General features: G+C 45.1%; 2 protein-coding genes across 2 annotated transcripts in view; both read left to right on the top strand.

Moving 5' to 3' along the window:
* PRKCE (protein kinase C epsilon) overlaps window positions 1-24592 on the top strand; it is a 481837-nt gene that overhangs the window by 197971 nt on the left and 259274 nt on the right. The gene's annotated exons all lie outside the window — the stretch shown is intronic.
* On the top strand, window positions 15007-15400 carry LOC118760306 (translation machinery-associated protein 7). Its single transcript, XM_036497548.2, has one exon. It carries the CDS (start codon window positions 15041-15043, stop codon window positions 15230-15232), a length of 192 nt encoding a protein of 63 aa, XP_036353441.2. The 5' UTR covers window positions 15007-15040; the 3' UTR covers window positions 15233-15400.

Below are 24592 nucleotides of genomic sequence, written 5' to 3'. Positions count from 1 at the left end.
TGACTGAGATATGTTAACAGCTGTGGAGTAATGCAGTGTGTGCTAAATGTTAACTGCTCTTAGTGTCACTGCTATAGCGACCAAGTACTATACATTCTGACCATGTCTTTAGGGAAGGAAGAATTAGATGAGGGAATCATGTCTGCGTCTTATTTGAAACAACTGCTAATAATACTGCTAATAACAATGAGTCTCAAAACACCACTAATGATCCTAAGGAAACACTGTCCTAAGCAGAGAAAGGTTGAGTCGTTAGTTACCTTACAAAGCAGACCTAGGCAGCTTACTTTAGCTGCTTACTTGGGCAGTCCATTTCTGACCCGTGGTCCTGTGCTAGCTCGTGACCTTAGGTGGACATGCTCATCTCCAGGCTGCAGTGCCCTTCCCTGTTGATTGCTTCAGCGATATCCTCTTCAGCAGATTCCTTGCACTGCTCAGAGCCTTGAATGCCCTGCCTATGGAGGGGGATGAGAAGTCTGTCCTGGGCTGTGGTGTTGACTGTTGACCCATGGAGGTCACTCGGTAGGGACCTTGGACTCTTGGGGGTTTAAACCCCAGTGCTCCAATGGTGTCAGGGAAACCCAACTGCCCAGAAAATGATGCGTGAACACCTGTCGTCTCCTCCCATCCCCAGCTGCTTGGGGCAAACACAGGGTGTGGTTGTCAGGGCTGCTTGAGCGGAAGCCTGTAAGAGCAGCACCCCTCCGTGGGGACCTTCAGTGCTTGCAGCTTCAGAAGATCCAGGGAGTGTTGCTGCTTTCAGGGGGTTGTGGTTGAAAGTTGAGTGATCAAGCAGCAACCTCATTTGGCCACAGTGAACCAGAGATGGAAGTCCCCTCCATCAGTGGAGAGCTGGGCCTGCTGGCCCCTCCCTGGCTCCACACCAACCTCGTTTGAGTGTGTGCCATTTGAGAGCACTGCATACACTCCCTCTAGGGACCAATGGGAAGGGGGAGCATCAGATTCTCAACTGCAGAGCAGAGGGACCCAAGGTCTTTGTCCAGAGATCATTTAAATGGATCAGACTTTTACCTGCTGGAGATTAAGTGCTCTGGGAAAGCTATGTTTAGATAATTTAGCACCAGAGAGAGAACTCTACAAAATGGCTTGATTTTCATGTGCTTTTGCTCTGGATAGAAATCCAAGTTTGTTTTCTCAGCAGCAACAGTGAAAAAGACGTTTAAGGGAACAGGTTGTCCCCCAGCCAGCCCACCCCCTTTTCCCCCAGACATCTTGGGAGCAAATGATTTAGAAGTAATTTGAGAAGATTAAATGGGATTCAGGTAAACAGCTGAAGGGTTTACTTGGGATTAAGTTTTAAAAATGCCCTCCTGGAGGTGTTTTCCTTTGCAAAGAGGAGGGAGCAGAATAGCTGATCCTGAGGGCAGTGAGGACCTGAGAGGTGACATGTGGCTTTCTGCACCACACCTCCCATGACAGTGCCCAGAGAGAAGGGACAGCACAGGTGGTCTACGGAGCACCAAGGCACCTGGGAGCTGGAGAGCCTCCTGTCGGCTGGGTGTTGCATATCTGCTCATCTTCCAGGTGAAGGACTAAGACCAGAAACTATGAGAGGAGCATTTAGAGATCCCCAGGACGACTTGGCATTGCCACCACTGCCAGGAGCAAGTTCAGCAGGGTATGTTTGTGGCATGAGCTACATGAATCATGCCTAGTAGGACTATGACAGCACACTACAAAGGAAGCAGAGAACAAAAACAGGCTTCCCTCACTGTATTAGTTTGAGAGGTACTTCCTTAGAGCATTCTTAGCTGCCAGAACCCCAGGATAGTGAGGGTCATCGCTTGGTGAAATGCTTATAACTGTACATGCAGACACCTGTTCATTCTCCTGATGTCTAAGATCTAGTCCTGCACTTTGTTCAATGATGTCAGCATTGACCTTTGACCCTCTGTGCATCTGCTTCCATCTCTCTCCTCCGGGAGGCCTATGGTTTCACTGCCTCTCCTACGAGGAGTCCACATGTTGCTCTGCTCATGTCTATTAAGCTTCTCTCTAAGGGTCCTTCTCCCAGTGATTCTAACCCGCCTGAAAGTGGGAGCTCAGCCATGTTGACCAAGGACTGCCTGGAGCTCCCTGGAGCTGAACCTCGTTTCACATCACAGACCTAGGATGAGATACGCTCTGCTTTTAGTAGAGCGTGAGCTATTGTAGAAAGCAGGAGACAGACCTTGACAAACACTGTTGTTAACCTTTTGGAGTCTTAACCTTCCCTTCCCTGCAAAATGGAGCAAGTCCTCCACCTCCTGGTAGTCCGAGTACCTAAGAATGGGCAGCAGAAACTCCATCGAGTCATCGTTAAGAGATAACATCCAGCTCAGTTATCCAGTCCTGTCACCGTGTTCCATCTATCAGACTCTTCTGAGATTTTTGCCATGGTCCTTTCTCTGCCTTCCAAGACCTTTTGGTCCACACGCAGGTTCTGGTACTGCTGGACTTGGTGCAGCCTTTGTTCTCAATGACAGCACCAGGGCGTTCCACTGCTGCTGTTTTGATAACAATGGCCTACCCTGAAATTTGCCTGGCCTCCTTCCTGTCGCAGCCTTCCATTCTGGTGCCAACTGCTAAAGGAGGCAGGAGACTGCTCAGCCAGCTCTTTCCTGGGTCCTTCTAACATTTGGGCAGTGCCTCCTAGAGCTGTTTTCCCAACTTGTCACTCAATGCTGAGACATGTTTCCAGTTACCACTCTGGGCTGCTTGTATCCCTCATCTCTCTGTCTTGAGTCTTTGGAGGAGTTAGATGAAGAAGGTGGCTGTGAATTGTGTGAAAGATGTACAGGTGCACCACCTGCACAGTTTTATTTAAAGAAGTGTCTTAAGTATTCCTTGCCTTCAGGTTCTAAATTCCCAGTGATTAATATGCAACTGATGGCTTCTCATTCCAGCGAGCTGCAATCTGCTGTTTACAGGGAGAGAGGGTTCTTGTTTTCTGCTCGTTGCTGGCACTGGGTCTCAAATTTCAGAATATGCCATTAAACAGATGGCAGCTGGGGATATTTAAGAATTAAGTACCTCGTTCTATCTGTCTGATTCTGGCTTGTTTTAATTTGGTGGTGTAGCTGACATCTATCAGGCCTGAGTTTCAAGCAGGTAAAGGTAGCTTGTTTTTCTTATTTCAGAAAGGGGAAATAGATACAGACACAACAGTGGCTATGAAGGGAGTGTTTTGTGTGTGTGTGTGTGTGTGTGTGTGTGTGTGTGTGTGTACAGGGGTGCTTTAAAAAGTAAAATGGAAGTGAAAGATAAGTTAATTTTAGTGCCAACATATTTTGAAATCTGCGTAGTTTTTTTCTTCAGAATTTGGGTTTCCATCAACTGTTTGAAAATCTCTTGTGTAAAGACCCATATGTAGAACCTACATACACATTTATAAGCCCAAATAGGTATAGTGGTGTTCCCAGTCTTTTAGGATGCTACTGAATTGAGCATAGGAATGGTTTGGGTCCAAGGGACACATGGACCCTTGGGCAACTCCTCCAGATGAGACCCAGAGCAGAAGAGGTGCCGATGGGGAAGCAAAGGAAGTGTCCTGGCACACTCAGGGGAAAAGCCATGCATTCGAGCCCTGGATTCAGTCGGCAATACCAACCATAGATGATTGACTGCCTCTGCACATCTGTGTGTTCGTTAGTATTTTCATCTGTTCCCCAAGTTGTTGCAATCTGAAGCCTACCCTCTTCACCAATGTGCACCATCCTATGGAAGACTCTCCATCTTGGTGATCAGTTCTGATGTCACCTGCCTAGTAGGATGTTGGACACACCAGTGTCCAGATCTGGAGGGGCCAACAGATGGGTGTGGATGCTTGGATGGAGAGAAGAGAGGGAGTGAAGGGAGATGCTTCTGGCAGAGACACCTTGCATGTTATTTTCATGCTGGAAGGGATGTTTTGTAGAAAACGTTTAATTTTTTCAATTCAGAAAGCAGTAGAGGGCAGTAGGGTAAAATGTAAGCTCAAGATAGAGATTTTTGCACCTCCCACCTGGCTGCTCTGTGGAATGCTGAGCTCCCTCCCTGGGAGCATGCCTGCTCACAGGAGCCAGCTGACCTGCCTGGTGGAGCTCCAGCAGTACCTGTGAGGTTGGACTCAATGAATTTGCAAACTGATCACAGAAATTTTGTAAAGTGAGCAGCCTCATATCTGTTCCAAATTTCAGGTCCTGAATCTTCCACAGTATGATACAGATGCCTAGTCCTCAAAGATGCTAAATAGCTCTTTATTGTTTAATAGCTCTTTATTGTTTTTGTCATTTTAAAATAAGCCCATGCCTAATGTGTTTGGTGACAATGATGGGCAGAACCTTCTATGGGTGCTGAGCATCCACATCTGTTTCCCAGATTTTGGTCTTTCCATCTGTGAAATGAGGGGAAAAGAATCTCACTTCCTGTACCTTATTGAGCACCTGTATATGAGATCAATGACTCTGAAGTGAGCGGTGGTCTAACTGGTTTCCCTGCTCCCAATTTCCCCTCATTTCACCTTCCACACTCTTGTCTGAGTGGTTTTAAATGTCTAACTAATCAAATCACTCGCATTCTTAAAAGTTCTTCAGCATTTCCCCATCTGCAAGATACAAATTTAAGTTGTTTGATCAGAAGATAATCTCTCTGGGGCCATTGTTTGAATTGCAGCAACCCATATCAGAGTGCCAGTTGAGTCTTGATTGGCTTCTGATCCAACTCCCTGCTGGTGTTTGGGAAGGCAGTGGAAGATGGCCCAAGAACTTGTTCCCTGCCACCCATGTGGGAGACCCAGATGGAAAGCCTAGCTGCTGACGTCAGTTAACCAGTCCTGCCTGTTGAGGCCCTCTGAGAGTGAACCAGTAGATGAAAGACATTCCTCCACTCCCTCTCTACTACCCTTCTCCCACCAATGTATACATCTTGAGAAGACAAGCCCCTGTGCCAGCTGGTCCCTGTGGTCCCTTCCAGATCATATCTAGTGTATCTTCACCTTAAAATTACACTTCAGCTGCATCATTTCCCAATGGTCCAAGTTGCTCTCTATGCTTACAAGCACTAATTCTTGTATCTGTTCTTGTCTATTGCATGGCAGCGTGAGGTGGTAGATAATGTCATCTGTGTCTCTTCTAATGCTTTTCAATCACTTGGGTAAATTCTGTAATAGTTCTGACCAGTTCCTTGTGGACTGGCCTGGCCTACCCCTCCAGGCTCAATCCAGGCCACATTTCTCTCTCATCTCTACTGAGATCGCCATACTGACCACCTGTCAGTTCCAACACCCAACTTCTGGGCCTTCACCGATGCTGTTCCTTGTAACTGGATAGCCATTCTTAACCAACTTAATAGCTCCTTCATCATGTTTTCCTTTAAGTCTTGTTAAGGAGATACTGGTGGATGTTTGGAAACTCGTGTGACAACAATGTATTTACATTTCATGTAACTTCCAAGAGATTTAAGTTTAAATCTCACCCTTCTTTATGTATACCCTGAACTCTTTCTTTCCTTTCTTGACTTCTTTTGGGTTAACTTCCCTTCTTCCAATTCACTAGTAGGAAAATAGGCATTTTATTTCTGTTCATTTGATCAGTGATTACCTTGGAAATTGCAGCTTAAATATATTTGTGCTTCTGTTTCACATTTTATTTAGAACTTTTTGCCTTCTTATCACATTTTTAATTATAACTTCTATTTACCTTAATCACATTTTAATCAAAACTTTGACCTTACCATGGTTTAATTTCATTTAGTTTCCCTAAAATCACCTTACATGATATTGTTGAAGATTTTAACTATATTCAAAGAAACCCACAGAACATAATTACTGTTTTATATAACCAATATCTTGGTAAATCACATATTTGCCACTTTCTTTGCTCTTATTTCTTTCTTATACTTCAGACTCTTCATTTGGGATCATTTTCTTGAAGTACATCCTTTAGAAATTCCTGTATTGAAATGGGAGATGGGAAAACATTTGAAAACATTTTCAATCAACTTATTCTTGGGTGATTATGTTGTTTTCCAGTATAGAATTCTAGGTTAGGAGTTATTTTCCTTCAGTACAATGCAAATATCATTCCACTGGTTGCCATTGAGAAATCAGCTGTCAATCTGTCACACGTTTGAAGACTATATGAGTCTTTTTAAGATCCCTAAGATTTTTATTTTTGCTTTTGTTGGTATGTATTTTCATACAAAAGTGTTTATGTGTGGCTTTTATTTTTCTTTCTTAGAATTCAGTGGGCTTTTATTTATTTATTTATTTGAGGCAGAGACAGACAAGAGCGGAAGAGCTTCCATCTGCAGGTTCACTTTCCTGATTTCTGCAGTGCTGAGGCCAGGGCCTCAATCCAGGTCTTCCATGTGAGTAGCAAGAAACCAGGCAACTGAGCCCCCACTGCTACCTCACAGGACCCCTGTTAGTAGAAGCGGCAGTCAGGAGCCAGGTTCCAAGCCTTGGCACTCCCATGACACAGGTGCCTTAGCCACCAGGCCAAAGACTGACTCCCAGGAGGCTTAAACTTACATGTTGATTGGTATTCAGAAATGGCCAGTACTCTTTCCTCAGCCTATCTTCCTCCACTGATCCTGCTCTGGGATCCTGCTCTGGGATCCTCATTAGATAGACTTATCTGCTCTCTCTTTTGCACCTTGTCTGCTTTGCTGTGTTTTCCATCATTGTGTCTTTGGGTGTTTCACTCTGGTTGAGTGCTTCTGATCATGACATCACACTTTCCTAGTTCATTTTTAATGTTAGCATTTTTAAATTCCAGAAGTTCTATTTGATTCTTTTTCAAGAAAGATTACTAGGTTTTCTGTTCCTCATGTGTTTTCAAAGTTGGGTTCATATACATATGTATGCACACATATCTAAACATTATGCTTACATACATGGTTATTTCTCATCTGATAACCCCAACCCCTGCAGTTTTGGGTTCTGCTCTTAGGATTTTCATCTGGTTCTTGCTATACCTGTGTGTGTGTGAACTTGCTTATCAACTTATTAAGGGCCATTCATTTTTCCATTTGCAGAGAATGGTGCATAAGAAGTAGCTCTTAAGGATTTGGAAGAATATTTCTGAGAGATTTCAGGGTGCCTCTGCCCTTGGGGTTTGTGGAGGACATGGTCATGTGCCCATCTTGTCCTGCTGTATGTGGTATTGGTATCTGTCAGGAGAAGCAGAACCTCAGAACTGAGGCAGTCTCTATACAGCACACATTATGCTGTCCTTTACTCCTCTAGACAAAGATGGCAGCAACATTGCCATCTCAGTGTAAGTACTTATTTTTAAGCATCTAGATGGACATGATTATTTCTGGGCCTTGTTGCTATGTTCTCCTTATATGTAACACAAATAATAGGTACCTAAGTCAAGAATTTATAAATGTGTCAACCCTTTAAAATGTTTTTCATTTGTTTGTATTTATTCATTTATTCATATTTATTTATTTATTTAGATGCTGCACCAGACTGAAGCTGGGCACCTAGAACTCAGTCCAGGTCTCCCACTGGGTTGGCAGCGATATAGTTACCTGAGCCATCACCTGCTGCTTTGCAGGACACTAGCATGAGGAGCAGAGATGAGGCTTGGCCCAGTTACTCTGATATGGAGAGTGGCCATCCTAACTGGAGTTTCAACCAGTGTGGTCCAACACCCACAACTAGCCCCTTATAAATGGTGCTCACTGTGTCCCAGGAAGTGCTTTAGCCATGTGATGTTTGTTAATTCATTTAGTTACTGCAGCATCATTATCTGGGAGGTGCTATTATTGTCCTCATTTCTATAGATCAGGAACCTGAACCCCCCACATGCTGGAGTCATTTGCCATAAGTCCCACAGGTAGAGGCAAGAATCCAACTCAGCCGTTTTTAAGTGTAAGCTCTTAATCTTACATTCTGCTGTTTGAAGGAATAAAATCAATTACAGTTGGCTTATTAAGGCTTGCGATGTCTGTGTGGAGTTGTGCTGGTGAACTGGAAACGAGAAGCTCAGGGGAGTTCTGAGCATGATTGTAGTATAGCCTTGTTAAAGATCTTTCCAAGATTTCCACTGGGTTATTTCCAAAAAGCTGGTGAGTTGGATCTGACCAGCTTCAGGGGAAAAATGTTTCCATTGAAAATCATGGCATGAAAAAGTCCACATTTTTTTGAAGTGTAGAGATGAAATTAATATGTTATAGTTATTTCTTATGCATTGGTGACAGATTTCTCCTATGACTGTCCCTCGTGTGTTTGCTTTCACAATTAATATGTTTAGAGCAAGTTCTGAATTTGGGGCTAGGACGTCATGTCCATACATCCACATGTAGGAGTTGGGAAGTGGTTTTAATGCTAGCTGTCTTTAATGCTGCATTGCCATAAAGCTACACTACTCCCTGTACCCTTGTGGCTCAGGGCACTTGCTACCACTGCCATGTGTCTTGTTGGTAAGCCAGCAACACACATGAGTTAACACAACATCCTTGCTCTGCTGCTCTCAACCACACAGTGGTCTGAGGCACTGGCTGTGGTTGTGGCCTCAGTGGATGAGTGAGTCAGTGGTGCTAGGATTACAAAATGCAAAATAGTCAAAGGACTTGGATTCAATGACTCCAGAGAAAAGCAATATTTGGGCAATTGTTACTGTAACATAGGCAGTCACTGATTGACTCGGTTCTATATGCGTCTTTGTATCTTGATATTTGGTAGACATCTTTCCCAAGATAACCAGGAAGTTCTCAGTAACTCCTTAACTCTAGGAACCTGTCCACAATGGGAAGGAAGGATAAACAAGACAGTGAGCAAAAAACGAACCCCAGGGCTGGAGTCTATGTGCTCACTCGTTCCTGGGACCTTCACTGAGCTCTTTCTCTTCAGTGTGTGCATACTAGCTCAGAGTCACAGACCCCAGGGCAACTCTGGCTTTTGTCACCATCTCTGTCAGAACAAGCCCCAGTGGAGGTGACCAGGCCCTACTCAAAACTTGGCAGCTGTTGCTGCAGCCACCACTTAGGACATGTGAGGCCCGGTATATCAAGGTGTGGCAGTAACCAGTGTCCGTTGAATTGTAGCAGATGGGGCAGAGGAGTCTTCAGATATTCACATTCACACTTTCCTCATTTTTTGTGGGTACTGACTCTCACTCCTCCACTAGCCACACTGGGTATTCATTCTATGTATCACTCGTGCTTCAGACTATCACTTGGGACTGCTGTACACAGGTTGCTCATGGATGGAGCCAAGGGCAGATTCCCATGCTGTAGAGTTTGAGTTTGTATAGAAAGAAAGCTGCAGCACTGTAGAGCAATCTGGAGAGACCCCTTCAGGCATCCTTGCAGGGGGAACCTGGCTGGTCCCAGGGCCTGGTGAATGCCCCAATGAGGCCCATTCTAGCCCCTGCTGCAGTTTTGTTTGTGGCCAGCAGCTACTGCTCTGCAGGAGCCAGGTGTCATGTCTAGAAGATTCCTAGAAATGAACTCCCCAATGATAGGGCCACAGGCAGAGCAGAGCTGTCCACTGCATTTACCAGCCTGATTGCCTCCACCTCTTGCTCATCTGTTTTGTGCATTTTTTTCAGGGGTGGAGGAGTTAAATAATGTCCATCATAGCTTGTACACACTTGTGGGCATAGGGATGCTGAAAGTAAGTCTAAGTTCCCGTATGTACTCTACCCAGCCAACAAAATGGTGTCACAAAACTCCTCATGACACTGCAGGAAGGCAAGGGGAAGCTGGCCTGACTCAGGCAGTTCTGCATAGTCACTGTAGGAACATGGCCAGGGCATCCCTTTCCCTGAGCTTGGAGGTGCTCAGGCTTGCTCTGGGGAGAGGTCCTGGGACTCAATCCTTGGAAGCTGCTTCCCTCATCATTGCTTTGCAAAACTGAGGTTTTGGTTTTCTGTTTTCTTTCTGCAGAGCAGAATGCCTGAGGCTGCGGCAGGCTTCTGGGGGCATGGAACTGGTTTTGGCAAATGCCTTGACAGCAGGTGGCTTTGTGGATTGCCACAGACCCCTGTTTTTGCCACACAGTTTCTACAACAATTATTGTAAATTGTCACACATCAGGACTGTGGTCTGCATCTAGCAGCCTGAATCCAGCACTGTTTGGGGAGAAAGGGAAAGTGTGTGGAGTGGCAGCTTGGAATCCAGCCTGCAGGTGGGGGTCAGAGGTTTGAATTCCTTGGCTGTGGCTGGGCAAGTTAATTAACCAGAATTGTTTCCTTATTGGTCAAATAGAGATACTATGTTAGATTCTCTTACTGAAAGGATGCCTTTAATAATGTGCTATTTTATGGCTAGGTAGACAAAGACCAGAAGTGGCATGTTCAAGTTTTACAGTAGGAAGACAGAATGGGGCAAAGAGAGATCCAGTTCAAGTTCAGGTTCTCCTGCTACAGGCCCTAGGGTCCTGGGCAGGTTTTTGAGCCCCCTGAACATTCATTTCCACACAGGTAAAATGGGAGCAGTATCTGTCACAGGAAATCCTGTGACAATGTAATGGAAACCAAGGGTGGTAGCATATACCTTGTGAACCATGAGGGGCATCATAGCTGCAAATGTTCCCACTTTTAAAGCTTGCTGGGGACTAAGCGAACGTTTGAACAGTGAGCTCTCCAGAGTCCCTGGTGGAAGTTCTTAAAGTATTGATGAAAATGTTTTCATGGCCAGTTGTTTTTTTCTTTACTCCTCCTTCTTGTTTTAAGATCTATTGATTCGTTTTGAAGGGGAGCAAGAAACAAAGAGATTGTTTATCCATTGGTTCATTCCCCGGATAGATGCAATAGTCACCTCTGGGCTAGGCTGATGCCAGGAGCTTCTTCTGCATCTCCCAATGCAGGTGCAGGGACATAAGACTTTGGCCATCCTCTGCTGCTTTTCCAGGCCATAAAACAGGGAGCTGGATCAGAATTGGAGCAGCCGGGACTGGAACTGGAGCCAATATGAGATGCTTTCATTGCAGGTGTTAGCTTTACATGCTATGCCGCCATGCTGGCCCCCAATTTTTCTCATTATAAAAGCCATCCCACAATAAACTTCAGCTGACATGGAGTGCTACAGAGTGAAAGACACTCCTCCTACTGTCAATTCTTTTCCCCAGTGGGCAGATTTCCATCTTTCCAGAAGTCATCTCTGTGCTGATCCCTATAGGAGGGGAAGTTTGTGGAATTAAACGAGAAGTTTATTTTGGTGAAAAGGAGTTTGAAATTCCTGCAAGTTTTTCTTTAATCATAGGCATTTTCATAAATGTTTTGGAGACCCCTTCTGCACATGAACTCACAGACAAGCACAACTCCTTAAGTAAAAACTGCTTGTGCTCTTTTATATATAAACTGTCGTTTCCCCCCTCAGACCCCAATTGATCAAGTTGCAGATAGTGGCTCTTCCACTTCTACTCCTGTTTCTTTATAATGCATTGGGAAACAATAGGCAATGGTCCAAGTACTGAATGCCCTGCCACCCACGTGGGAGACCCAGATAGAGCTATGATCCCTGACTGTTAAGGGCTTTGGAGAGTGAACCAAATGGATGGAAGACCATTTTCTTTCTACCTCAGTCTCTCTACCTTCCAAGTAAAATAAAAATAAATAAAAACTGAGAAACAATGCTGTAGGAACAGAGATATAGATCCCTCTGGCTTAGAACCTTTGGATTTAAAACATTAACAGTTGCACCTAGTAGCCCAAATCTTTCCACTTGGCAGTATGAATTTCCCCTCCCAAAGAATTATGTTGTTAATACTGTGATTTTCCACTACCCCACCCAGTTACATTCAATCACACCATGTGACTTCCAAATAAAGGATGCATGTGTCTGAAGGAAAGGGACCTAACAAAGCTCCCCTTCTCTCTGCAATCCGGGAATACAGCAGAGCTGTCTTCTGCAGACACTGGTCTCAGAGCCCTGCTGCCTGGGACATTCTCTCTACAGTTAGTTGGCCAGCATCCTTGGAGGAAACCGCTGCTACTAATCAGGTTATAGGAGTGGTTATGTATATCTTTAAAAACATCTTCTTGCACGCTAAGCACGTTCATCTATCTACAGGACAGCTTGTCTCCCTGAGCTCCTATCTCCATTTGGTGGCATTTGGTATGGCTGGCTACTGGGGCGTTTTCATGTTCTATCAGAATTCCTTTGCTTATTGTTGACTGCATAGGGAATTTAGTTCTTAGGTAAAGGAAACACTTCAAAGTTCCTAAAATGAATATTTTAGGGTTCTGATTTCATGTCATCATGTGAAGTGATTTAGATTCTAGTTTAAAAAAAAAAAGAACCCACCGAGATGAGGGTTTTGGTGATTTGTTTTCTGATGTTGATCTATTGATGTCTTTCCAATGTCATGTGTGAGACTGTTTAAAGAGCTTAAACGTATTTTAAGTAGAGAGAGCTTTCAAACAAATCTGATGGAGCTGTGCCTTTGGTTGTAATGAAGCCTCTTTTGGTGATATAAATCCAAAAATTACAGGTGAAAGGACTGCTGGGCTCACCTCTCTTCAGGACCTGGATCCTTTGCCCTTTGACCCTGATTGGTGGCCTCCTGCTTCTTCACCTCCTTCTCCTCCTCTTCTGCTTTGTCTTCCTCCTTTTCCTGCTTCTGCTTCTTAGAAGATCTGCCTAGACCTGTTGCCACTGATCCAACTCATGCTGGCAGGTGCAGCTCTTATCTACATTGCCAGTGGATTCTGGGGCCCACATGCTGGGTGACTTTGGTCCTTTGGCTTTTTGTGATTCTTAGTGAGTTGCTTACAGAACCATTGTCAGCCTAAGAGCTCTGGCTCTGGCCTTGGCCTGTCACTTGTCTCTGTCCCTTACCACTTCAGCTCTGCATGCTGAAAGCTCTAGGTACCTGGGTTTCTGGATGGCTGCTGCTGGCTCTCCTGCCCATGTGACCACCTCTTCCTGAGAACCCTGCCTGGTAGCCATCTGCTGCCTTAGCACAGTTAGAGAGTGTTTGGAAAGGGCTTAGTGTATGCCATCTTCAGGCCATACTGATTTCTGTTGCGTCAAAAGCTGAAGAAACCTAAGGGATGCTAACTTCAAAATTCAACTGATAGTAAGAGCAAGCACCCGGAGCCACGTGACCACTCAGAATCAGGAGCTATATCAGCCATCTGGTTACACAGCATAGAAAGGCAATGGACATGAAAGCAGGCCCCTTTGCAGTGAGTCTTGATACTGTTGAAGTGAAATGATCTTTCTAACGCTTTTGCAGGGCTTGACTGTAATCTAAAGGAGACATTTTATGTTCAGTGCTCTGACTTTTTATGAGGCTCATAAAGCTTTGTCTCTAAATGCCAATGTGCTGAAAAGTTGAGAGTATTAAAGATTTAGCAAGTATTTCTAAAAGTGTGAGGAAAGCTTCCTTTTTACTTGTTTAAGATTCCTGGAGCTAGTAATAATATTAGTCATCATAAATCTCATCCTTGAATAGAGGACAGTTTTCCCTCAAGATCTTTTAGTTCTACCCTCCTCAGTCCTAACTTTCAGTGAGGTGTGTGATGTTACTCTTCCCACATGTCACAGTGGGCTGGCACTGGGACCCAGGTGTGTGGCTCCTTTGCTTGAACGTTGCTGCCTGGGTCTGTACACGATGTCAACTTGGCTTTTCACATAAGATTGCTGTGCCTAGAGAAGCTTTAGCTTCATTGTTACTACAGAGATTGATATCTGAGCTGATGCATTCCAGGTTTCGGATTGGTTGCTGAAAGCCAGGTTTGTACACTGTGCTTCCAGGGTTTGGGCTTCTGTCAGCCAGGGAGATGGCTCCCCACCTGAATGCAACATAGGCAAAAATATATGTTTGGAATCTCATAATCGTTGTCTTGAGGAACCAGAAAGTTTGCTTGTTAAAATTTAGCTGAAGTTGGGAAGTGTGGACCAAGATTCAATCATGGAAAGCACGAGAATAATTCATTATAGGGAATTAAATTCCCTAAAATATCAAGGGTCAGGAGCATCTGTATAAGGCTTGCCCACAAAAAATCATTTTGTCTGACCCATTATGGCAACCACATGACTTAAAACTCCATCTGTAGCAGCTTGAGTTGTAAGTTGAGACTTTTATGCGTCCCATGGACGATGTTGTAAACATCCAAGTGGTCCTTACAGGAAAAAGAAAGTATTCCTTTCCCATCCCCAGCTTAGGTCACCAAGGAAACAACTTACTCTTCTGTACTCATGAGGTAACTGGCACCAATGGGCTCCTGCCCTGATCAAGATGGTCCAAGTCAGGTAGCCACAATTTGATGGTTTCAGTCCCAGCACGTATTTGCTAGGATCAGCACCTACAAATCGATGTCCTGATCCTGCCAGAATGAAGAATGGAGCCAACATCTGCACGCAGAACACTGGCTAATGAGATGCCTGCAGAAGAACCAGGTGCCTCCTGGACTTTGCTTGCTGAGCAGACATCAGCTGCTGCTGATGCATGGTTGCTGGCTCACACTTGCTCGTCAAATTTCACAAAGTGCATATGATTATCTAAGCCTAAAGCACATCTGGAACCCGAGCCATAAGGGCTCTGAGAGATGGGACTTAAGCTGAGCAGGTGGGCACCCAAGATGGAAAGCAGTGTGTGTGGGATTGCTTTAAAAAGCTTGTAGATGTTGAAATTAAAAGTTTATTGTGGAGTAAAAAAGAAAGTTGAAATCTGGGGCTGACGGTATGGCACAGCAGGTAAAGCTGCCAGCTGTGATGACAGCATCACATATGGGTGCTGGTTTGTGTCCTAGCTGCTCTATTTCTGATCTTTTCCATGGGACTGGTGGCCTGCTCATGGCCTGGGAAAAAGCCGTGAAAGATCGCTGAAGTGCTTAGGCCCCTACCACTCCTGTGGGGGACTTGAATGAAGCTCCTGGCTTATGATTAATTCAGTCCTGGCCATGTAGCCATAGGGGAAGTGAACCAGTGGAGTAAAGGTATATCTCTCTGACTTTGAAATAAATAATAAATACATCTTAAAATGCATAAATAAAAATCGATTCCTAAGTGGGATCTTCACAGAATTAATGGAAAATACACATTATAAAAAATAATACGGTTTCCGGTGGCAGGGTCTGGGGAAGGGGCAGCAGGCGCCATGTCCGGCCGGGAAGGTGGCAAAAAGAAGCCCCTGAAACAACCCAAGATGCAGGCCAAGGAGATGGATGAGGAGGATAAGGCTTTCAAACAGAAACAGAAAGAGGAACAGAAGAAACTGGAGGAGCTGAAAGCGAAGGCGGGGAAGGGCCCCCTGGCCACAGGTGGAATTAAGAAATCTGGCAAAAAGTAAGCTGCTCCTTGGCACCTGAAGTGATGCTGCCCTCGACCCCACACGTGTCTGAACATCTGGTGTCTCGGCCGGAGCATCTTTAGCTGCCCATAGTAAGAATGTAGTGCCACTTTGGAGCCCGTTGTACATTTACAAATAAACTTTTGTAAAAAGAAAAAAAATGGGGGGGGGGAACCACCACTGTATGGTAGCTCACTGTCTCCTAAGTTGTTTTCATCCAGCCATTCTTAGCTGTGCATGTAAAGTAGGCCCAGCTGAGAATCCTGCCAGAGGCTGCTCTGTGGTCTCTATTCTAGAAATTCTGTATCACCTGGAATTGAAGAAACTCATTGGAAAGGCTAAAAAAAAAAAATAATAATACATAGCTTAAATTTTTTTTCTGCACCAAGCTTTATCTTCCAATGCCATTGCCCAAGTTCCTATGTATGTTAAAAATCAGTTGCTATATGTCCTGAGGCTTTAAGATCCTTAGAAATGGATCTTGACTTCTATATTCAGAAGAGCCTACAATATGATGGCCAAAGCATGGAACATGCAAGGTTGTTTGCCTGTGGATGACCCCAGAAAAAGGCACTAAAGAGTTAAGAGCAACAAAGGGTCACAATATTGTCCTCTGGTTTCTCCTTAGCTTCTTGTGGGGACAGGTGAATGGAGATTGCAGTGTCCCAAGGGGGATTATCAAAATCTCTGTTTTCTTTGGGTGTTATTAGAGAAAACAACATGCTAAAAATAATTGCAAGGATTTTACAATGTCAGTGTTGATGGTGAATCTCTAGGTGGGAACATGGCATGGAAGGATTCCCCAAATCTGTTGACCTCAGGAAAGCCCCATTCAAGAAAACAGTAACTTCCCAGCATATGTGGCAACCACTGTCGCAAAAAGGAAGGCAGGGAGTCCCATGGAAAAGAGAGTTGTTTTGCTTCTAGGGAGTTGACCTCTTCAGTAGCCTCTGTTAGAGGGACTTCTGATTAAGATAGTAGGATTTCCTCAGTGCAGCTGGCACCCTGACCTTCCAGGGGCATCAAAAGGGAGAAGACCCTGGCCAGTGAGACCAGCTGGCCCTTCAGGGAAATAGCCTGTGATCACCATTAGACATTGCCTGGATAAGAACGTGCTCGTCAGTTGCAGACCATGTGTCATTTGTGTGAATTGGTTACAGAAGCAGATGGTGGGGCAGAGAAGGACTTAGTCTGTGAGTTCCTGAGTGATGCACTGTGTGAGCTGCTGACTCGTGCAGTGCATGCAGTGTGTAGAGGGAGGGAGAAGACAAATCACTCATCTTTTGGGGGATTTCCCACCAAGACAGTGCAACCCCAGAGATGGTGATGAAAACAGGACTAGGAGTAAGCATTAGTTCAGTGTCTTCCAGGAACCTGCTAGGGCAGAGGGAATAGAAGAGACCTCCAAATAGGAGCTCAGATCTTACAGCACATCTGTCAATGAGTTTGGCTGTCCACCTTCACCAGTGAATGAAAAATTTGTCCATGTGTGTGTCATTCTCACACAGCTTCTTTAGTCCAGGCCTTTAAACAGGGTCCCACTGGCTGGTGGGAAAAGCAGTGAGCTCCAAGTGTGTACTCTGCTTCTTTGTGCTAGGTGGGGTCCCAGAGGAAATCAGACATGCCTTATATAGATTGACACTCAGCTTTCCTTAGAATTAGATTAGCCGGCTTGCAGGTGGAAGTTATGTCTGCACTGAGCTGTGGGCGTGTTCCGGGCTGCCTCAGGATCTGTGTGTTCTGATGTTCTGAACTTGAAGTTACAGGATTGGAAGCAGCTTTGTCTGTATAGGAAGGTCTATCACTGACACTCCTCCCAGTTAGCACGCAGATCCCAATGTGGGCTGGAGCTTTGCAAGCTGTGCATGGGGAGGGGAAGAGGGGGTGTAGGATCACAGTCCTTTTCCCTTCTGTGCTCTTTGGCTTCAGATCTGTCAGTGCTGATTCCCTAACTGAAATGCCATGCTCCGTACCCCCCAACACACACCCATAAGCACCCTAGTAAGTGGGGACATACCATCATTGCAAAATCCCAGATTTCCTTAATAACATGACACTCAGTGCTTACTCTACCCTGGGGCTGTTAGTTATCACACAGTCACCAGAGATTTGAATCACGCTGTCTGTGTGTGCTTGAAATTTCAAGGATAGTCATTCTGATAGTTATGATTCAATTTTTATACATTTTGTATGAGAACTCCGAATATCAAAAGCAAAGGAGATAGTATAATACATTCCCACCTGCTCCTACTCAGTTTAAAAAAGCATTTGCTCCATGTATACTTGGTACCTATTTCCTTTCTCCCTGGAATATTTTGAAACAAAAATCATGACTAAAAAGATATGCTTGTATGTATTCTATCCCTGTCTCTTCTCCTTATTTCTCAGTGCATTTATAGTATTTTCTAAACATTGCAGCAATTAGTACTTTTTACTCATGAGAGGAGACTTTCAAGATTTCCCTAGAGGGCCCAGTGCAGTGGCCTAGTGGCTAAAGTCCTCATCTTGAATGCACCAGGATCCCATATGGGCACTGGTTCTAACCCTGGCAGCCCCCCATCCAACTCCCTGCTTGTGGCCTGGGAAAACAGTCAAGGAAGGCCAAATGCCTTGGTACCCTGCACCTGTGTGGGAGACCTAGAAGAAGCTCCTGACTCCTAGCTTCAGATCGGCACAGCTCTGGCCATTGCAATCACTTGGGGAGTGAACCATTAGACAGAAGATCTTCCTCTCTGTCTCTCCTCTTCTCTGTATATCTGACTTTGCAATAAAAATAAATAAATCTTAAAAAAAAAAGCTTTTTCTGGAACAAGTAGATCCCAGTCACTCTGTCAGAAACAGAGCTCCCACCCTGCCCCAGGAACTGTGGTGTGTTGGGGTCAGGCTCAGGGCACATTTGGTTGACTGCAGTGATGTGAGATGAGCAAAATGGATTTAGGCCATGTTACCCCTGTGGTTGGTCTTGGAAGTGCTACTGGTACAAGTGAACTCAGGGTCAGTGATTGGTGAGTGTTTCTGCCCATTCGTACTCTAGTGATTCAAGCAAGCTGTAACTGTGAAGTCTGCATGTTTGGGAGTGAGAGTTTTAAGGAGGGACCTGGAAAAGGGATTTATTAAATGCTGTTATTAGTGAGTGAGTTTTCAGTAAGCCACAGAAAAGGATTCTTGATTAAGGGAACCCACTGGATACCCAAGTAATCACCAGGCTGGAGAGCCATATGCTGCTAGTCCACAAGAAGCTCAGTCCCAGGAGTACTGCAGAAGCTACCGCTGTGGCCATCACTGCAGGATGCCACCTCCTGGATAGAATCCCAAGTCATTTCCATGTCCTTGTTCCCTCCTTCGGTTCCTGAGTTCAAGTGGGATTGTGTGATTCAGCTGGGTCTCACATCGGAGTTGTGTGTGTGTGTGTGTGTGTGTGTGTGGTGGGGGAGGCAGACAGAAAGCGTGTAAGTCTGCAGATTCAGTGGAAGACATGGTTCTGACCTCCACAGAGAACCATGCACATGGAGAGAGAGGGGGGCACTGCTCAGAGAGAGGGGGTTCTTGATGCCCAACACTCAAGGGGATGAGTGTTCACTCTGGATGTCACTCATCTCATACTGGTTCCCCTCCCTTGCATTCAGTGGGCACAGAGCCTTTGCTCTCCTTGGAAATGCCATTTGCATCTGCCACTCTGCTTTTCTGTCCCCATGGCAACTGTGAGAGCCCGGGTACTCTGCTGTCAGGTGCGTCTGAACCTCCTGCACAGATTTCCCATGTCTGGTCGCTCCTGTCTGCTGTCTGCAGTCCTTCAAGCACAATACTGCTGCTGGACTCCTCTTGGTCCAAGAAGCAAGGTGGTGCAAATTTCTGAGGGCCTTTTGTGTGCTGCAAGATAAAGACCAAGTCCTGACCTTGGCCTGCCTGGCCCAGTTAACATCTTGCCTTTGTGTTCAGCTTTATCTGTCATTGCAGAAGCTCTTCTCTGCAGCTACACAGAGCCTTGATGTACTCTAGAGCTCATCAGCCCTGTGCACTGTACTTTGATAATTCCCTGTCCACAGGACCTCTTCTTCTGCTCTTGGCCTTGCAAAGCCTCTGTTCCCTCTCAGGCTCTGCTGACTGCCCCACAGGGAGGGCCCCACTTGCCTCAACTTCTGTGGCTCAGGTGTGCATGACTCACTTATGCCCCACATCCATTTCATTTGGACAGAAGAACTCTTTAGAATATATCGCCCTATATGATTTTTTTTCTGAGCCAGCATGGTGTTGAGCCAATGACATGGGGGCTCAGCAGATACTTAAGTCTGCGTTTTTCTCCATGGGAGAGAACAGAAGGAAAGAACTAGGAGCAATGAAAGTAAAATGCAGTGATGGAAATGATTTGGTTGTGATTAGAGTGCAGACAAGCTGGAGTGGGCTGGGCAGGAACTAGGGAACATGAAGCAGTTATGTTTTTGCTTAGTTAGTGGGATTATCCAGAGACCCCTTGGTCATACGAAGTTACCCCGAGAAGCTCTTGGGGGGGAAATGTTTAGTTTGGTGCAAAATTTTGAGGTCACATTCATTCCTGCTATAACATAAATTTGTGAGAAGTTTTGAAGATCCCTCCTAGGCTTCCCTTGGGTGCTCTGAGCACTTTCCTGGCTCAGAGGGTACTCTAGAATAGCTAAGTCCCAAGTAGCTGGAACCCCAGCATGTGTATGTGTGGGGAGTTCAAAAAGTTCCCAGAAAGTGCCATTGAAAGATTTTTTTGGGACAAGCAGGTTTTCAAATTCATACATATGAGAGGTGTTCAGAAAGTTCATGAAAAATGTACACTATGAAAAATATGGATTTCAAACATTTTCTGCACCAAAATAAACCCATTTTTGAGTTCCATTCTCTGATGCATTTCCTGAAGGCCCTTACTATCTCTGTAAGTAGAGATAAGAGTGGCATGTATTTTAGCGATACTGGCTGCTCAGTGATACAGGGCTTTTTTTTCTTTAACCAACATATGTGGGTACCACATGCATTGCCTCACAGCATGCAGCCTTGACAGGTTTGGTGTGCTCTTCACAGAAACTGTGATCAGCATATTTCTGGGGTCACTGTTGATTGATGATTTCTCAAGGAATTCATCATGAAGGCCAGCCTAGGCCTCCTGCCCATTTCCCCTTCAACTTCTTTAGTTGTTCAAAGAAGTGTTGAAAGGAGTCCCGAAGTTGGGCCTTTTTGTGTCTCTCACAGCACCCCAAAGGCCATGTGCACAGCAAAGTTCAAGTCAGAAGCATGAGAAAGGAGAATGGGAAAGTCAGATCACATAGAGGGCATTCAACCAAGAGTTTAATGGAAAGGAAGAATGTGAGTGGCCCTGACAATCTGTGGAGACTGGCAATGCAGAAAAAACAGCTGTCTCCCAGAGTGTCTCCCAGAGTCAGGGCTCCTGGGGAGAAGCTGTCTCTCAGAACCATCCCCCTTCCCTCGTTGCAGCTCAGCTCAAGCCTTTCTGCTTGGAGCCTCCCCAAGCTCCCCTCCTTCAGGCTGTTTCTGTTGGGCTTGCCTTGATCACACTGAAAATACACAAATGGTAGATTTGTCTTACTTCTTTTTTATTTATGTGAAAGACAGGCAAAGATACAGTTATGGATATGGTGTGAAGGACAGAGACAGCTATCCGCCACCTGCAGTTTCACTCCCCAAATGCTGGCAGTGGCTGAGATGGGCCAAACTGAAGTCAGAAGCAAGAAATTTAATCTTCCATTTGGGTGGCAGAGACTCAAGTCCTGGGGTCCTCACCTACTAATGCCCAGAGTGTGTATTAGCAGGGAGCTAGGATTGGAAGCAGAGCTGGCATTCAAAGCTAGGTCCTCCGGTGAATACCCCAAACATCATCTTCACCAAATACCTACCCCTCTAGGTTAATGTTCTAGTGAACAGCCAGGTTTACCAGTTAAACTGAGAACTTCTGAGGATTTGAGCTCTTCTGTTTTATTATTTCCAAGGACATTACAAACCATATGGGAAACCTGTGGAGAGACTGGTGTTCTGAAGCAAGAAAGCCACCCTCTCTTTTTCCTGGCAAGTGGCTTCTAATGTAAGTCTTAGCTTGCCTGTTTGTGAAAGGAGTACATAAACACACCCCAGATTAAAGAGGCAATGATCTTGGACATAGACGCACTCAAGAAACCCTCTTATACCATGCAGTCCATCCACATTGTCACACAGGATTGGCACATAATAGATTTTTGGTACATGCATGTCTGTTCCTGGCTGTGAAAGTCAGAGAAGCTGCCCCTGAAGGTCTTGTCGAGAGCTCTGAGTTTATCCAGCAAGCTCTTAGTATCAGAAACACTGAGGGAAGCCTGGGACTTGCCTTATTCAGAGTGCTTAAGGAAAGAGGTTGTTTGATAAAAGAATCAGGGATACTGATTATTTGCTGAGCAATAAATATCAGGCAGAGGTATCTTAAGAGAGAGGAAGTTCAGAGTTCAATAATGAGTTGAACAAAAATTTATAGAATAAATTTTAAGATGGAAGAGAATAGGTGGAATGCTCTGGAAGTTAGAACATGCTGTATCAACAGTGCAAAATGAAGTGGCTAACAAGACAGCAGGAAGGTGTGCTTGGGTGAGTTCCTTAACTTGTCTGAGCTGCAGTGGCCTTAATTCCACAAGGGGGACAGTAAACCATCACATGGCATCTCTGTGAACACTGGCTTCCTGGCAGAGCTGGCAGTGGGTTTGTGGCTGTAGCTCACTGTGTGAATCAGAAACCTCACAGGCAGTGATAGTTGTTTTTGATGGGTTGTCTTGGTGTATGTAAGCTGGGGCATCACCTGCAAACACATGCTGGCTTAGCTTGCTCCTGTCCCTTTGTGGTGTGAGGAGAACCAGGTCTTGAGTCTTACTTCAATCTGGCCATGCTGCCTGGTCCCAGTCACTCAGCTTCATATCAGCTGCCCAGGGCACATGGCATACTGGTTACATAAAAGCATTTATCTCTTCTCTTCTTGGTCCTATTCTGCCCAGTCTTCAGCCTCCAGAGGAAGAATTTGCAAGTCATGTATTGCAATGGACGTGGCCAAAAAGCAGTTCAGGCACCTGTTTTGCTCCATCTTTTCTCCTTGAAATTGTCATCCTGGCATGCTCACATGATGTTGGAACAGCCCACATGCACGTTTTTTCTCCTCTGCATTGCTTCTGGACTCCTCCCCTCTCACAGCCTGTGTCTCTCCTGGTGGGCTAGACAGCAGAAAGTATGTATTTTCCTCTCAAGAGTCACTATGCCTTGGAGAATCAAGATGGCGGAATAGGGTAAGGACACGTTTAAATGGACAGAGAAACATTTAATCAGGATGAAACAGAGAGGATACATTCCAAGAAATAGGAGAAGACAGAGCAACAGCAGAGGGGTACCTGGAGACTGACAGACACAGGAAAGCAGTGGACACAACGGTGTGGTGTTGCAGTGGCTGATACTCCAGCGGCATTCAGCTAACGGCCACCTGAACTTCACCAGCAGCCGGAACTCCACCAACAACCAGGTGGGAAGGGACTTTCAATGGGAGCTTGGGAGGTGAACCCAGACAAAGAATTGTCCGTCCTACTGGTCCATTTGATTTGACCAGGAGCAGAGAGAGAGCAGCAGATCCCAGACAGGCAGTGAGAGAACAGGGTGGATTTCACAACCCAGTCAGCCCCCAAGAGCCGAATTGGGAACCATTTTGCATAAGGAGGTAAAGGCAAGGGAAGGGACTGAGAATACACAGAGCTGGGTGTGAACTCATTTCTGACTCAGTGAACTGCAGCAATGTGGCGTTCTACAATACCTCCCAAGACAGATATGGGTAGTCCTCAGACCTAATGGCCAACTCATCAAGAACTCGACTAATGGTACATCAGGAGCCATTTTGTACACTGTGGCAAAAGCTTTAGGACTGCAGGGGACAACAGTGAACTGCGCATGTGCTGAGCTTGCAAGAACTCACTGAGGTCCGTGGATTGCACTGGTCCTGCAGGAAAATAATACCGACGGTGGCATCGTACGGGTCAAAATAGGTCCGTGTGGCACCCAGACCTAACGTCCAACAGGTTCCAGCAAGATCAGCGCCACCAACAACCTAGCTATATAGGACACCTGGTGTCTCCCTAATCCTGGGACCTGCTCCAACTGAAAGTGGAAGAAAGGTTGTACAGACAATGGTGCAGCCTCAGCACGGTATCACAGGAGGTGGAGATTGGTGAGCCAGGAGCTGGGGCTATGGAGTTCTTTGTGAAAATCTAACATAAGAACCCAGACCTGGAACTCGCTGGAGGGAGTGGCACAATTGGCTACAAGCAGAGTTTTGTACCAACTGCAATAAGTAAAATCAAACTGCAGACCTGTGGGTGACACAGCTTAGAAACCTGCCCCAAGGAGAAGACTCTGCTAACCAGAAGTACAATGACCAAGAGCAAAAGAAGAGACAAAAGCTCAGTGAATATTACTGAAAACTCCCCTGCAAAGGAGCAAAACCCTATGCCAACCTCAGAGTTCACTGAGGAAGACATCGAGAAAATGGGGCACACAGAATTCATAAAACTCATTTTAAAGCTTCTGATCAAAAATGAGAAACACATACAAGAGTTCAAAGAATTTAAGGAATATTTTACACAAGCAATAGCAGCAATAAAGCAAATCAAGGCTGATATAGCAGAAATTAAGAACACAGTAGAGCAAATTAAAAGTACAGAGGAGAGTCTCCAAAATAGATTCAAGCAAGCAGAAGAAAGAATCTCAGAATTGGAAGATATTTCCTGTCATCAGGGGAAAGCAAAGAAAAAACTGGAAGCAGAGCTGGATCAGGGCAAAAAAAAAAAAAATTCAAGAATTGAAAGACACTATTAAGAGGCCAAATATAAGAGTTATGGGAGTCCCAGAAGGTACAGAAAGAGAAACTGGATTTACAAATATACTTAATGAAATAATGAAGGAAAATTTCCCTAATCTGGAGAAAGAATTGGGAAACAAGATCCAGGAGGGGCGCAGAACTCCCAACAGGCCTGATTAAAAGTGATCTTCACCAAGACACATGATCATCAAGTTCTCTTCAATTGAACATGAGGAAAAGATCCTGAAATGTGCACGTGAAAAAAATCAATTGACATATAAAGGAATGCCAATTAAGCTCACAGGAGATCTCTCACAGGAAACTCTACAGGCAAGAAGAGAATGGAGCAACATATTCCAGATTCTAAAAGAAAACAATTGTCGGCCTAGGATAACATGTCCAGCAAAGCTTTCTTTTGTTTTTGAAAATGAAATAAAATCCTTCCACAGTAAAGAAAAGCTAAAAGAATTTGCCTCTTCCAAACCTGCGCTACAAAGGATACTTCAAGATGTTCTCTTGACTGA

The sequence above is a fragment of the Ochotona princeps genome, chromosome 8, assembly GCF_030435755.1.
Source record: "Ochotona princeps isolate mOchPri1 chromosome 8, mOchPri1.hap1, whole genome shotgun sequence".
NCBI lineage: Eukaryota > Metazoa > Chordata > Mammalia > Lagomorpha > Ochotonidae > Ochotona > Ochotona princeps.
This window is presented reverse-complemented; position numbering and strand designations above follow the sequence as displayed.

Excerpts from the sequence above, each read along its gene's own strand:
- LOC118760306 (XM_036497548.2), top strand. The coding sequence starts at position 15,041 with ATGTCCGGCCGGGAAGGTGGCAAAAAGAAGCCCCTGAAACAACCCAAG.